General features: G+C 41.7%; 2 protein-coding genes across 3 annotated transcripts; one reads left to right on the top strand and one right to left on the bottom strand.

Annotated features, from left to right (window-relative positions):
• Positions 1 to 2,274: 2,274 nt before the first annotated feature.
• LOC120960052 (tudor and KH domain-containing protein homolog) lies at positions 2,275 to 6,021 on the bottom strand. Of its 2 annotated transcripts, none has more exons than XM_040383968.2 (3): positions 5,743 to 6,021; positions 3,725 to 5,017; positions 2,275 to 3,641 (listed from the first exon to the last, which is right to left on the bottom strand). In XM_040383968.2, exons 2-3 carry the CDS (start codon positions 4,971 to 4,973, stop codon positions 3,193 to 3,195), a joined length of 1,698 nt encoding a protein of 565 aa, XP_040239902.1. In that variant the 5' UTR covers positions 4,974 to 5,017; positions 5,743 to 6,021; the 3' UTR covers positions 2,275 to 3,192. The 2 variants fall into 2 exon arrangements, with proteins under 2 accessions (XP_040239902.1, XP_040239903.1); XM_040383969.2 differs by lacking the exon at positions 5,743 to 6,021 and adding an exon at positions 5,483 to 5,501.
• Positions 6,022 to 9,460: 3,439 nt separating this feature from the next.
• On the top strand, positions 9,461 to 11,969 carry LOC120959251 (2-phosphoxylose phosphatase 1). Its single transcript, XM_040382515.2, has 2 exons — positions 9,461 to 9,775; positions 9,850 to 11,969. Exons 1-2 carry the CDS (start codon positions 9,472 to 9,474, stop codon positions 11,550 to 11,552), a joined length of 2,007 nt encoding a protein of 668 aa, XP_040238449.2. The 5' UTR covers positions 9,461 to 9,471; the 3' UTR covers positions 11,553 to 11,969.
• Positions 11,970 to 12,248: the final 279 nt, after the last annotated feature.

Genomic DNA, 12,248 nt, shown 5'->3' with positions numbered 1-12,248 from the left:
AATTATTGGATAGAAGAGAAAATGGGAAACACATTGAAAACCCTAATCAACGAGGTGTGTATTATTCGGGAAAGGAAACAAACAAACAATTGATTCCGTGTTATGTCTTATTGAGAGAGACAGAGAGATGCACCGGGAGCGGGGGAGCAAGCGTTAGCATCAGGGGGAGGTGTAATTCATACACAAATACATACACACCCAATCACGTCGGATAATACCGATATAATATTTGTAACAGCAAAAAAAAAAGAGCATTCTACACATTTCGTTTTACTCTAGTGGATTTTACGTTAAATTGGAAGAATGGTTAATAACATTCGCTAGCTTCTCAGCATACATGCAACAAATAAAAAAAACGTAACAAACGATGAAACAGAATTTGATCGTAGGCGGCTACTACTGCTACAACAATTACATCTCTTACTTCGGGCGATACGGCACTACGGCTTCACACGCTCACGCCGATCTTATTAAAGTAGGCTTACAACGCGACTTGTTTGTATCAGATAGTAACCGAATATTCAGTCACACGGTACCTGTTGCACCGGAGGTTGGTTCACTGTTCACAGATAGAACCATCGATCCTAAGGCTGCGGGATTTTACAAGAATCAGCACGTCTAGCATTAGAACGGCTAGCTCGGCTGTGGTTCAAAATTTGTTCACTCGTCACCATGCATCCTTTGCATCTAACAGCAACAGCAGCAGCATGTCTATATTGTTTGCTTACATGTAATGTTGATTGGAGGAGTGATGGTTAAAATTTTAGTATTTATTTTTTATACCTTTTCTGGTAGAACTTACCGTTATGCTATACGTAGCGAGCTTGACTGAAACAGTTCAGATTCGCTTCGTCTCGTCTGTTCTCTCTTTCTATTACCAAATGCGTTGCGCTTAACGTATCTGAACACACTCTCGCCGTTTGATAATGGGCAGACACGTGGTAAATGTTTGGAGCTAATTATTCACAATGAAATTTGAATAATGCCAACCAAGGACTATCGTTGCATTTTTATGTTTTACCGATGGTGTGGTATTCTTCTTCTTTGGCGCAATGCAACCGTTACAAGCCGAGGCCTGCCTGTACCACGTTGTACCACGTTGCAAAGGCGTTTTGAAAAGCGTAGCAGGCGATGAGAAACAACAGGGGGGGTTGCTTATTAAAATCCTGAATATCTGATCCGTTTGGGTAGGAAGCTAGTAAAAACGGTATCGGATGCACAGTAATGAACGTTATCTAAGCCACAAACAAATGAAACATTTACCGCAAAACTATATACAAACCCCCCCCCCCCCACACACACACACACACACACACACACACACACACACACACAAACACCACACAAAAACTTCATTTTGCATAATCCTCGTTCGTGTATGCCAGGCAGGAGAGAGGAAGTGAAGCATACAGGGAGAAGAGAGCAAAGAGAAAGAGAGCGCGCCCGCGAATGGTCAATGGAAATCCAATAAAATTTACGTTTTAAATAATAAAACAGTAGTATATCTTCTAGAGAGTGGAACGTATTGTATTAACAGTTTTTGAGTATTCATTTAAATGTTTTGTCCCTACTGCTACCTCCCATTACCGTCGTTCCTCGACGGGAAAGTTGGCATGCCACGTGAACGCACCGAGCGGTCCTGTTTGTGCACCGAAATCTACAAAATCGTCTCCAAATGCATCGACCTCGTGAAAGTTCAACCCACCGTTAGTGCGGCGAAGATCCTCCCTTTCCTCCTCACTGCCAGCAGCAACTCTTCCCTGGGCTGGACCAAGTTTGTCCGGTTGCCATTCACGGGTGTCGTCGTAATTACCTGTAAAAGAAATTGAAATGATATAATTAGTCGTACTACCCTCACCAGTTCCACATTCGTACGATTCTTACCATAATGGTCATCGTGTACAATAATAGCATCGGACAGAATCACTAAACTACTGAACAAAATTAAACATATTTTATCGTTCATCTCTTGCTGCTGCTTGTCCGTTAACCCGGTTGGTGCAAGCGCGTGCGATTGAATAAAAACGGTTTTAGTGTGGTATTTGGCTCTTATATTTACCGCCCTGCCGGAGTGTCATTCAAAGCGAAAGCGCCCTGTAAATGTACCTAATCGTTAAGCTAACGGAAGTTAATTTATTTTGCTTTACGCTTCATTTAGTAATTGAATCTTGCCTACCGCCAGCCGACCATTTGTGGCAAATGCATTATGCTCGTTCAGTTGCCTTCGTTCGTTGCCTTCAGCTTTCGGCCAAACGATTATATCACCACAAGAAACACGATGCAAACGATTGGTTTTATTGGTACACATTAACCAGTTGTATAAAGTTTTACATGTATTATAGTAATTTATCGTTCTTTTTCGAACATGAAAAACTTCAAATCTAAATGTGCACTCGTTCATAAATGTAAATGCTTTTGAGCCCTTTATTACAAAAACAAACCCGACGACCGCAAACGGTAATGGTATTTTATTTTGTTTTTGTCCCTATTACACGGTTTTCCTCGCATCTCTTTTTTAGAACGGAATTTGGCACCACTTACACAACGTTATAAATATTTTCCATCTCGTATCGTGTTCTAGTCTGATTGTTTTTTTTTGCTGACTTTTATCATTTTATCGTTTTCCTATTTGTCTATTGCCTCACTAGGTATGATATTTTACAATTTCCTCCAAGTTTGCGTTACACGCAACTCTCGTTCTAGAAACGACATCACAATTTGTTGTCTAGATTGTAGCTCGTTATAATGCTCCTGCGCTCCATTTATCATTGATGATTGCAAGTGATTGTATAACGATGTCTATAATACATACAATTGCTCTTCTTACGTTGTCCTACAAAATGGGGTTCATTGACGAGTAAGATAACTTGCAATACTAACAACACTTACTAAGCAAAATAAAACTGCTCTATAATATAAGAAACGTTAAAACTGATTGCTATAAAACGACTCATTTAAAATGTAATATGATTTGTTCTTTTTGTTGTTTTAAAGAGTACCAACTAAGCACGCATCCTTTCACAACACTAGCCTAAGTACAATGCGATCAATTGGATAGCAGGAACTAAAAAGGGCAAGCAAATCGCCTCAAACGAAACGACAGTGGAGTATGGAATAAAAATAAAATAAAAAAGTTCACCTATGTCTATTTGGTACACTCGTTCGATTGTGGGATTCCTTTAAACATCTCGTTCAGTGCGCTCCATTGGCCAAACTTCTATAACGCACCGACTGTTGTGGTTGTTGTTGCTGCTGCTGCTGCTCAACCTTCGGGCTAGTTTGGCCCGTTCCATTGATATGCACCCCGGACGAAATTACCGTCGAGGCGGACGTACTGCTGGATGCGCTCACATCGTCCACCTTGTCAATGCTTGATGACTGTGAAGAGCTGCCATCTGTTCCATTCGTTAAACCCAACCGAAAGAGCTGACTCCTTGAGAGTTCATCCAGCCGTTCGCTGCTAGCAGGACGGGCCAGGCCTTCTGCTATAAGCTGCTGGGCGATGTTGATTTGATCCATACCGTTGGGCGCCGTATCGTACAGTTCCACGCCTGGAATGGGTGAGGTTTCGCGACCGTGCAGTGGGCTCTTGCTGTTCCGGTAGGTAACAATTTTTGAAACAATTTTTTTCCACTGAGCCACTAGAATTGGAAGTTAACAACGGTACATGACAGTAAAAGTAAGAATTTGAATGAATCAGTGTAGCCACATGAGGCGCTCTTACCATACGTTAGCTCTTCAAATCTGGTCACTGCAACCGGATCCCACTCTTCTTCTCCGGTAGCGGACGCGGGGGCAGGCATCAGATTGGATTGCTGGGTCGGTTCTACCCTGGCCAGGAAACATTCTATCGCCTGGAATCGTAATGCTAGGAAGTCGGGCTTGAGTTCGTACACTTCGTTCGGGTTCGTATACTGATTGTCGCCATAATCAACGAAAAACAGATCGAGAACCACCTCCCCTGGTTTGTATTCGTTCGGTAGGATGGCACTGATTTCGGCCCGATACCATTTGTTGTCTGCATTGAACTCGGCGGCCACTATCTGACCGAGGTAAGGTTTTCGAAGCCGGTGAAGCTCGCGGTTCTGGTTCTGGTTGTAGTACTCGGTCATGCTTAGCACGAGCAGATCCAGCTCGGTCGACTGTGGTCCAACCAGCTGGACGTAGAATTTGCTCGGGGACACAATGGTCGATACAAATACTTCCATCTGACCAGCGGCAAAGCTGGAGGAGTTTCGTTTTTCGACGCATATTTTCGGTGAAGTCGTGTTCAGCTTCATCCCTCCGTCACTTGGTACCGGCGTTGGGGCAGAGCTTGTCGGGGGCGTCCTGATGCGGGGCTCTCGCGTCTGGCGGGTTGGGTCGGCGAGCATTTTTTTGCTATCATGATCTTCCCGCACCTTCTGCGCAATGAGCTCCTTCGCTACCTTTATCTGGGAGGCAGTACCGGTTATCATGACCCGCCGTTCCGTTTCACTTCTAGCCCGACCTTCGAGCCACACTTTGGCCATTGATTTGCGACAAATTTCTTGCAGTTCATCTCCGCAGCGGCCAAGGATCTTTCCGCAGGCAGCCTGCGGTACAATCACCTCCTCCGTAATGGTTATGGGCCTTGACGTTTCCTTCAGTACCATTTCTTTCGCCTTCTCGACGGCAGCTTGCGATGGGCCCTGAATACGGCACAGCTGACTAGATTCATCGTGGTCAACGAAATTAATACTGGCTCCGGTAGATTGTTGAATGTGCTGCAACGTGTAGCCCTTGCGTCCGATCACCAAAGGGATGAGACTGTTCGGTATGACAATTTCCGCCACAGGAGCGTCCTGTTTGGATGTACTTCTCGTAAAGAAATCCACCAAATCACCAGTCGCGTTCGATCGCCTTTTCTTAAACAGCATGTACAAGTAGGCTCCACTAGCTCCAAGCAAAGACAATCCCAGGATGAGCGGGATTGCTGGAGCTGATGGCTTCATCTTGCTGTCACCAATGGATACCGCCAAGCACGATCAAGAAAATCCTGCAGGGAAAAGGTGGTGGTAATATAAATGATTGTATGTAAAAATAGATTCTATTATCTGACGTCAAAAGCCGCCTAACTGTGATGGTTCCGGTAGAAAGACTGAAGACGTTATAAAAATTGATCTCTACATTTCAGATGCAACTAGAACGTGAGTGATATTTAAGACTCGTAATGACTGAAAGCGTTGGATTGGAACGACACCGGCTTCAGAACCGAATCATGCGAAAAGGCTAAGCCAAGTGATATTTACCATGCCTCCTCAATGCCATCTCATATGTCAACCTTCGTTTTTTTTTTTTTGTAAACCATTTCGACTAATAATAGAGATATGACATAATAATGTTGGATACGAATAGTGCGCAAGTGGGTAAGTAAATCACTTCACCTGATGTAAATTAACAGCACAGTTGTAAGCCTCTCATTATGTAAGGGGCGACCGAACACGGAAAGAAAATGACTCACTTTTTCCAGCTACTTTGCATGCTGTTAAAAATGCTTGATGGCAAACTCTATTTGTTTATATTACGATGACCATAAAAGCCAATGCACACCGCGTTTGAATCGGAAAGTTTCCAAGTACACACAAAAAAAATACAAATACTACGTGTCCTTGAACTTGGCGGGCAGCTTGCAAGACCGCCTAATATTGAATATTTCTTCACACTGAAGGCCGGATTGCAAACGCTTATACCGGAATTCATTACACCGTTCTTAATACTTACAGCTGTATTTACTCCAAGGAATAGAATTTTCGATAGTTTTGAAGCAAAACAATTCAGTTGTTGCTGAAGTTCACATCAAGGTAGCAAATGTTTCCGGGAGTGTCACAAACATAGAACAGAGCGATCAGTAATAATTCTGCATGATTTCTGCTGCTTCCCGGTTCTCTGAAACGGCGGAATCGTAGTACAATTAAAATTCGGCAACTTTGTTCGTAAAATTTGCTCCGAAACGTGAATTAACAACGCGCTTTGCAATACTATGCACATGTATCTGTCAAAAATTACAGTCATCGTCAAGAAAAAGCTTGCTAAGCAATGAGCAATGAATCGTCGTCAAGAAGCTTGGTGCGAGTTTATGTAATTTTTGTGTGTAGTGTTTTACTTTGTGCAAGATAAAGAAAAATATTTATTTCATGGGTGAATGAAGGCATAAAAAATCAATGTATTAAACAAGAAAACTAGCTGCTGCGTAATTTTTGAACAGCCTGTAAAGCAACGGAACCCAGTTGACAGTGACAAAAAAAACCAAACTTATCGTTTTGCTGTCAAACAAACAGCTGATAAAGGTAGTGATGGGCAAAAATACGAAATGTACCGGATTGGTTTAGGAGCACGCATCAGGTATGATTTTTTATACAGGCGGTCCCCGAGATACACGGTACCTCTTATACGCGGATTCGGAGATACGCGGTTTTCTAAAATTGACAATTCTTTGAGCAAATTGTACTGATTTGACACATCAATTGCAAATTGCCAAATAATTTCCGTTTTGATCGAATGTTAAAAACTATTTCAAAAGGTTTAAAACAGTTATATTCAGTCAGAATCATATCAAATAATTCATAAAGTAACAAAAACCGCCCCCTACTTGCAAAATTACACGAAAATTTGTGATATTTTAGCTGGAAATCACGAGATTCGACTTACGCGGAAATTCGAGATACGCGGTATTTTGCGGCCGTTTTCGGTCCCTATTAACCGTGTATCTCGGGGACCGCCTGTACACAAATTCGTTCTAAAAATGATCATAACTTTTTATGTGAAGCAAAATTTCTTTCTTCTTATTTTTGGCTCAACAGCCGTTGTCGGTCAAGGCCTGCCTCTGTACCACTTATGGGGTAGGTTTTCAATGACTTTTGGATTACCCCCCCGCCCTAAGCAGGATAATCAGTCCTACGTATGGCGGCACGGTCTATTTGGGGCTTGAACCCATGACGGGCATGTTGTTAAGTCGTACGAGATGAAGACGAATTTAATTGATTTTTTTTCAATAATCGACACATTATTTCTGCGTTATGGGTCATCCATCAATTACGTAACGATGATAAAGGGGTGGGATGGGGGGTCATCAAACGATACGATTTGTTACATGGCGGAGAGGGGGAGTTAAACTTTTTTTGAATAACAAATGAGTAACACACAATTATTCTTTTTCTTGACATTACATCCTTTGTGGTTATGCCGGGCTAAAATGGATTTAGCTACCTTTTATGTACTCCAGGTCCGAATAGTCCATCATTGCTAGGGGATCGGTTCATACGAGGACTGAACCCACAACGGAATTTGGTTACCACGGACGGACGGAAGAGAAAGCGCGACGGGAAAGCAAAGGATCATCGTAGTAACATTGCATTCCGTTATTGCGACGACCGCAGTGGCACGCATTCGATTGTAAAAGCACGTATTTGACGATAGTGACACAGTTGATTTTACAGGACTTTTTCTGAATTCCCTTAAACTGGTGCAGTCTAAGGGAAGTTTAAGGCTCCAGTTTAAGGGAATATGCTCGAATTCCCGGTTATTTGTGCTCGAAAATGTCAATTGGGAAACAATTCGAGGCAAATTGCACGATATTCAACTGAACGCTAGAAACAGGTGTAATGCCAATACATTTCCTTTCAAACCCAATTCGTTTGAAACAAACTGGAAATGGAGAAAATAAAGGGCTAACTCTTTTTCCGCCAGAGTTGATCATTGGTCGTAATTTTATGGGTACATAAATCGAAAATAACTATAGGTTTAATAATTTTTATTATTATTGGTATTTATTTAACGAACTTATGTCTAATTGAACATTCAATTCTTATATCTAAATTTAAAAATTAGTCTTAGTTCGCCAGATTAGTCCATACCAATAAAATTTTGTCTCTAAATGCCGAAGTTCTGAAGTGATAATGTTGAAAGGAGTTGAACTTATAAAACGTTTTGCACATGGCTGTTAGTGGGGCATTGTTCGTATAAACATTGTTCGAGTTGGCAAGACGTAATGTATCACGAGCACGAAGGGCTCTTTCAGGTACATATACATTTAAATTTTCCACGAGATAAGGGGCGCCAATCTCATTGGCAAGGATTTTGGATACAACTGTAGCCTGTGCAACTTGCCGTCTAAAAGCCAGTGGTTGTAAACCCAATAGGAAGCAACGCTCGTGATAACTAGGCGAATAATTAAGGCACAACCAGGGTAGGGTTCGGAGAGCTAATCCAGTAAACCTACGCTGGATCGACTATAGTCTATTGAAACAGCTCTAGAAGGCGTCCAAGTTACAGAGTTGAATTCTAATATAGAGCGAATCAGCGAACAATAGTTAACTTTCATGCACACTGGGTCCTTAAAGTCTGAGATATTTCGCGTAGTAAAACCTAACATTCGATTGGCCTTGTGTATCACAGCTAAGTAGTGGTCATTGAAATTTCATTTATTGTCAAATAGGGTGCCAATGGTCACGAATAGTGGTTAAACGTTCTAGCATGTGGTTATGTAGACTATAGGAATATTTCACTGGGACTTTTTAACGATGGAAGCTCATAACACTACATTTATCAAGGCATAGAGTAAAACAATTGACCTTGCACCAATTGCAGAAGACATTTAGTGAATTTTCTCAACAATACACAATCTCTAATACTATTTGCAGCCGACGTGTACGACGTGCATAAAATATTAAGCATTAGCATGTTATGTGAAATAGAATGATAATTCAATAACTAAAGTCAATTAGAAAATTAAGCCAGTTTAAAAAAAAACAGAAACAATTCTGGAAAAATCGACAAACTTATGGATAACGGAGCAAAAACGTTGCTTGTTGATGTTAATTACAGTATCGGTTACGTTTGATTTTAGCAACAGTGATCGCAAATCAACTTACATTTCATTCTATCCAACAGACCATCAAAGCGAAAAATCATCGTAATGTTGTTTGTCGAGAAGGGTCTACATTCCAGTGAACCGGCAAAGAGCTTTTGTGAGAACCTTCTAAGATTGTTACATTTTTTAATTCTATTTAGGGAGCAGTAATACTTCAACCTTACAGAAATGTAATGAACCTAACACAGGTTTGGGAAGGACGAAAGCATCTTTGAGTTTACCTCAATTGTTGATTTGATACTGGAAATTTAAGGAAATTTACTTCAACTATGAACACCATCAAGGACAAATTGGATAGTTATCAAATTTCATGTCATTCTGTAACAGATCTCTTTAAATATTTTCATGCATATGAAATCAACCCACTTAAAGTGAAACAATCCACTTGATATAAAACCTAGATAAGTCTAATTAAGTAGTTAGTCCCATGGGATTTTATTCTGTTAAATAATATGATATGATTGTATGATAGTTTCTCGTATTCGACGGTTAGCTTTAAAACATTCAAATGCTAAACGTATCCTTAAACTGTTTATACTAAACAAATACAACGGTACCATTTCGAATCTTTGGAAAGAAAAATGGAGCAAATGCCGCGCAGTCGCATTTGGGGAAAACAAAATCGTACGCCTTTTGGAAAGAAAAACATACATCAAACGTCAGTGAAAGATTGTTTGTTACACATAACCAAGTTCCGAATCGAATTCAGACAGAGTCTAAATTTTACTAAAAACAAAAAAATCAATGATACTAAAGTGCTTCGGGTGCAAACTAGTAGCATAATCGCCAAGATGCTGTTAAAAGAAATTGCCCGATTTTCGCTGCAACATCGCACCCTCTACTGTTACTTGATACTGAGCATTTGGATATTTTTGCTGATAGCAGGTAAGCGTGAGACATGTGCAGGTGTTGTAGAATAAATGACTAATACTAAAAAAAACTATGCCTTCCATCGATAGGCATGTACAAGTACATTGGTTCCATAGAAAATGGTAACAATCTACTGAATGCGAAAGGATTCGGCTACCGCAAAACGGAACGGTTTCTCGCCGAGGAAGGCGACTCAACGGATAGGATAAGAATAAAAGAGATCAACCAGACTGACTGCACCCATCCGTTTGCAATCGTGACGGGTGAGGAGGGCGGTTCCCTGGAGGGTTGGACGTTGCAGGGCGTATTGCTGCTGATACGTCATGGTGACCGTGGCCCAATGGCACATGTGCGTGGTATCAATGAAGTGGATTGCGGATATGAAAACGATCCTAGCCTTGCGAGATACATCAACTTCCTGCAGAACACTACCACCGGAAGCACTAGCGGTGGACACTGGATGAAAACAGGCCCATTTCATGGGTTTCCTTTACTGCCGGCCGCGTCGAAGCTCTGCTTGCTGGCACAGCTAACACATAAAGGCATTGCCCAAATGCTACACGTAGGCGATATCGTTCGACAGGCTTATGCGAACGCCCTGGGACTCTACACGCGGGTCCCAATCAGCACCCAGAGAACTACACCCTTTAATGGTTCCGATTTCATTTCCAATCCAACCTCTAGTTTTCAGTATGTCGTGGATGATGTCGTCATTTATTCTACTCGCTACCGTCGAACGTTTCAATCGGCTATGGCACTGCTGTTCGGTGTACTGCCACCCGAGAAATGGCTAGCAATGCAGATACAGGAGAGCCACAGTTTATCGTACTGCTTTTCGGATTGTGCCTGTCCACAGGCGGAGAAGCTGAAGAAACAACTGGCAAGCGAGATGAACGGGCATCTGTCAAAGCATCCAGCGATTGGTGCGATAGTCCAGTGGATCGGTGCGGCCTTGCTACAGAATCCACAGGCGGCTGGGCAACAGATAAATCCACTCGAAATACGTGACGCACTATTGGCACACATTTGCCATGCAGCTCCATTACCCTGTCGGAAGATACACAGCAACGTGCCGTCAGCGGATAGTTACCGATACGGCTCGAAAACTGGCAGCAGCTCAACGCAAGATCCCCTTGGGCTGGATGTAATAAACATCGATCTGGATGAAGCCACCCTGAGCGGAGGTGGTGCTGGTCCACCCATCAATACGGAACAGCCAGACGACTCGGATACAACGGAGCAGGAACCGGAAATTGAGGGATGCGTCGAGAAAAGCCACGTTCTCGCCCTAATGTCGTACATACACTGGGCCGGTATGAAGGAACTGTACAGCCAATCAATGCGCCAGCAGGGCCTACTACGCTCGTACGGCTTGATGCGTAACATCGTAGCCTACATGCTGCGAATGATCTCCGGCGATCGGGTGAAATTTGTGCTTTACTCGGGGCATGATAAAACGCTTGAGTATCTGATCGCTTCGCTGGGTGTTCAGCTCGAGAATCCGTTCATACCGTACGCGTCGCGAATGGTGTTTGAAGTGTATAAAAGCGATAAGGACACGCAGTACTACTTCCGGCTGGTTTATAATGGGCGGGACGTCACGAACACTATCGACGTATGCGAGAGTGGCAAGAGTCTAAATGTTCCAAGGGGTATTCGGGGCGGTAGGGCCCATTTGTGTCCGATCGAAAACATTATTCGATTTATTCATGACGATTATTTTCTGTCCCTTAATGCTACCAACTACAAGGATGCTTGTATGGCGCAGACGAAGCAGGATGGATTTTTCTAGGAAAACTATAGCGTAACCATGCGACAAGCGGAAAATGTTGTTCGTTTTTGTTAAAGTACGTGTTGCGTTGCTAAATGGAAGAGGATCTACTTCCTACCTGTGATATCTCTGTAGTTATTATGTCTTCAGCAGCAAACAGTGTCGATATCAGCTGATCATTCAATACTTTTATGAGTTAGTAATTTGAATGAATGGGAAATTTGAATTGCTTGCTCAATAGGGTTAGTGAGATAATGTCGCAGAAACTAAGCTTCATAAAAGAAGGAACTAATTGATGCCATCGAAAACGATACATATCATTGATGACGCAAGGCAACAGCACCGCCCTATAAATATTTTTAATGTTGTAAGTGTTTACAGATAGGGTATATTCATGTGTCAGACATAACTAAAATAAATTGATGTAATATAATTATACTTACTTCAAACTGAACCAGCATATTTATTTGGTGGTGGAAGTGTTGGTCCGCTGTAATCTCTTTATGAAATCCGAAAACTTTCTTAGCAAAGGGAGTCAATCAATGGTAAACAAATTATGAACCACTGAGTTACAGATGGCCTAAGCTCCATCCATCCATTAGATTAATCCTTCTAGGTTTTGTGAGTAATATATTATATATATATATATATATATATATATATATATATATATATATATATATATATATATATATATATATATATATATATATATCT

Source organism: Anopheles coluzzii, chromosome 3 (assembly GCF_943734685.1).
Source record: "Anopheles coluzzii chromosome 3, AcolN3, whole genome shotgun sequence".
In the NCBI taxonomy this organism is placed as follows: domain Eukaryota; kingdom Metazoa; phylum Arthropoda; class Insecta; order Diptera; family Culicidae; genus Anopheles; species Anopheles coluzzii.
Note: the sequence above shows the minus strand (reverse complement) of the source record. Positions and strands in the feature narration are given on the sequence as shown.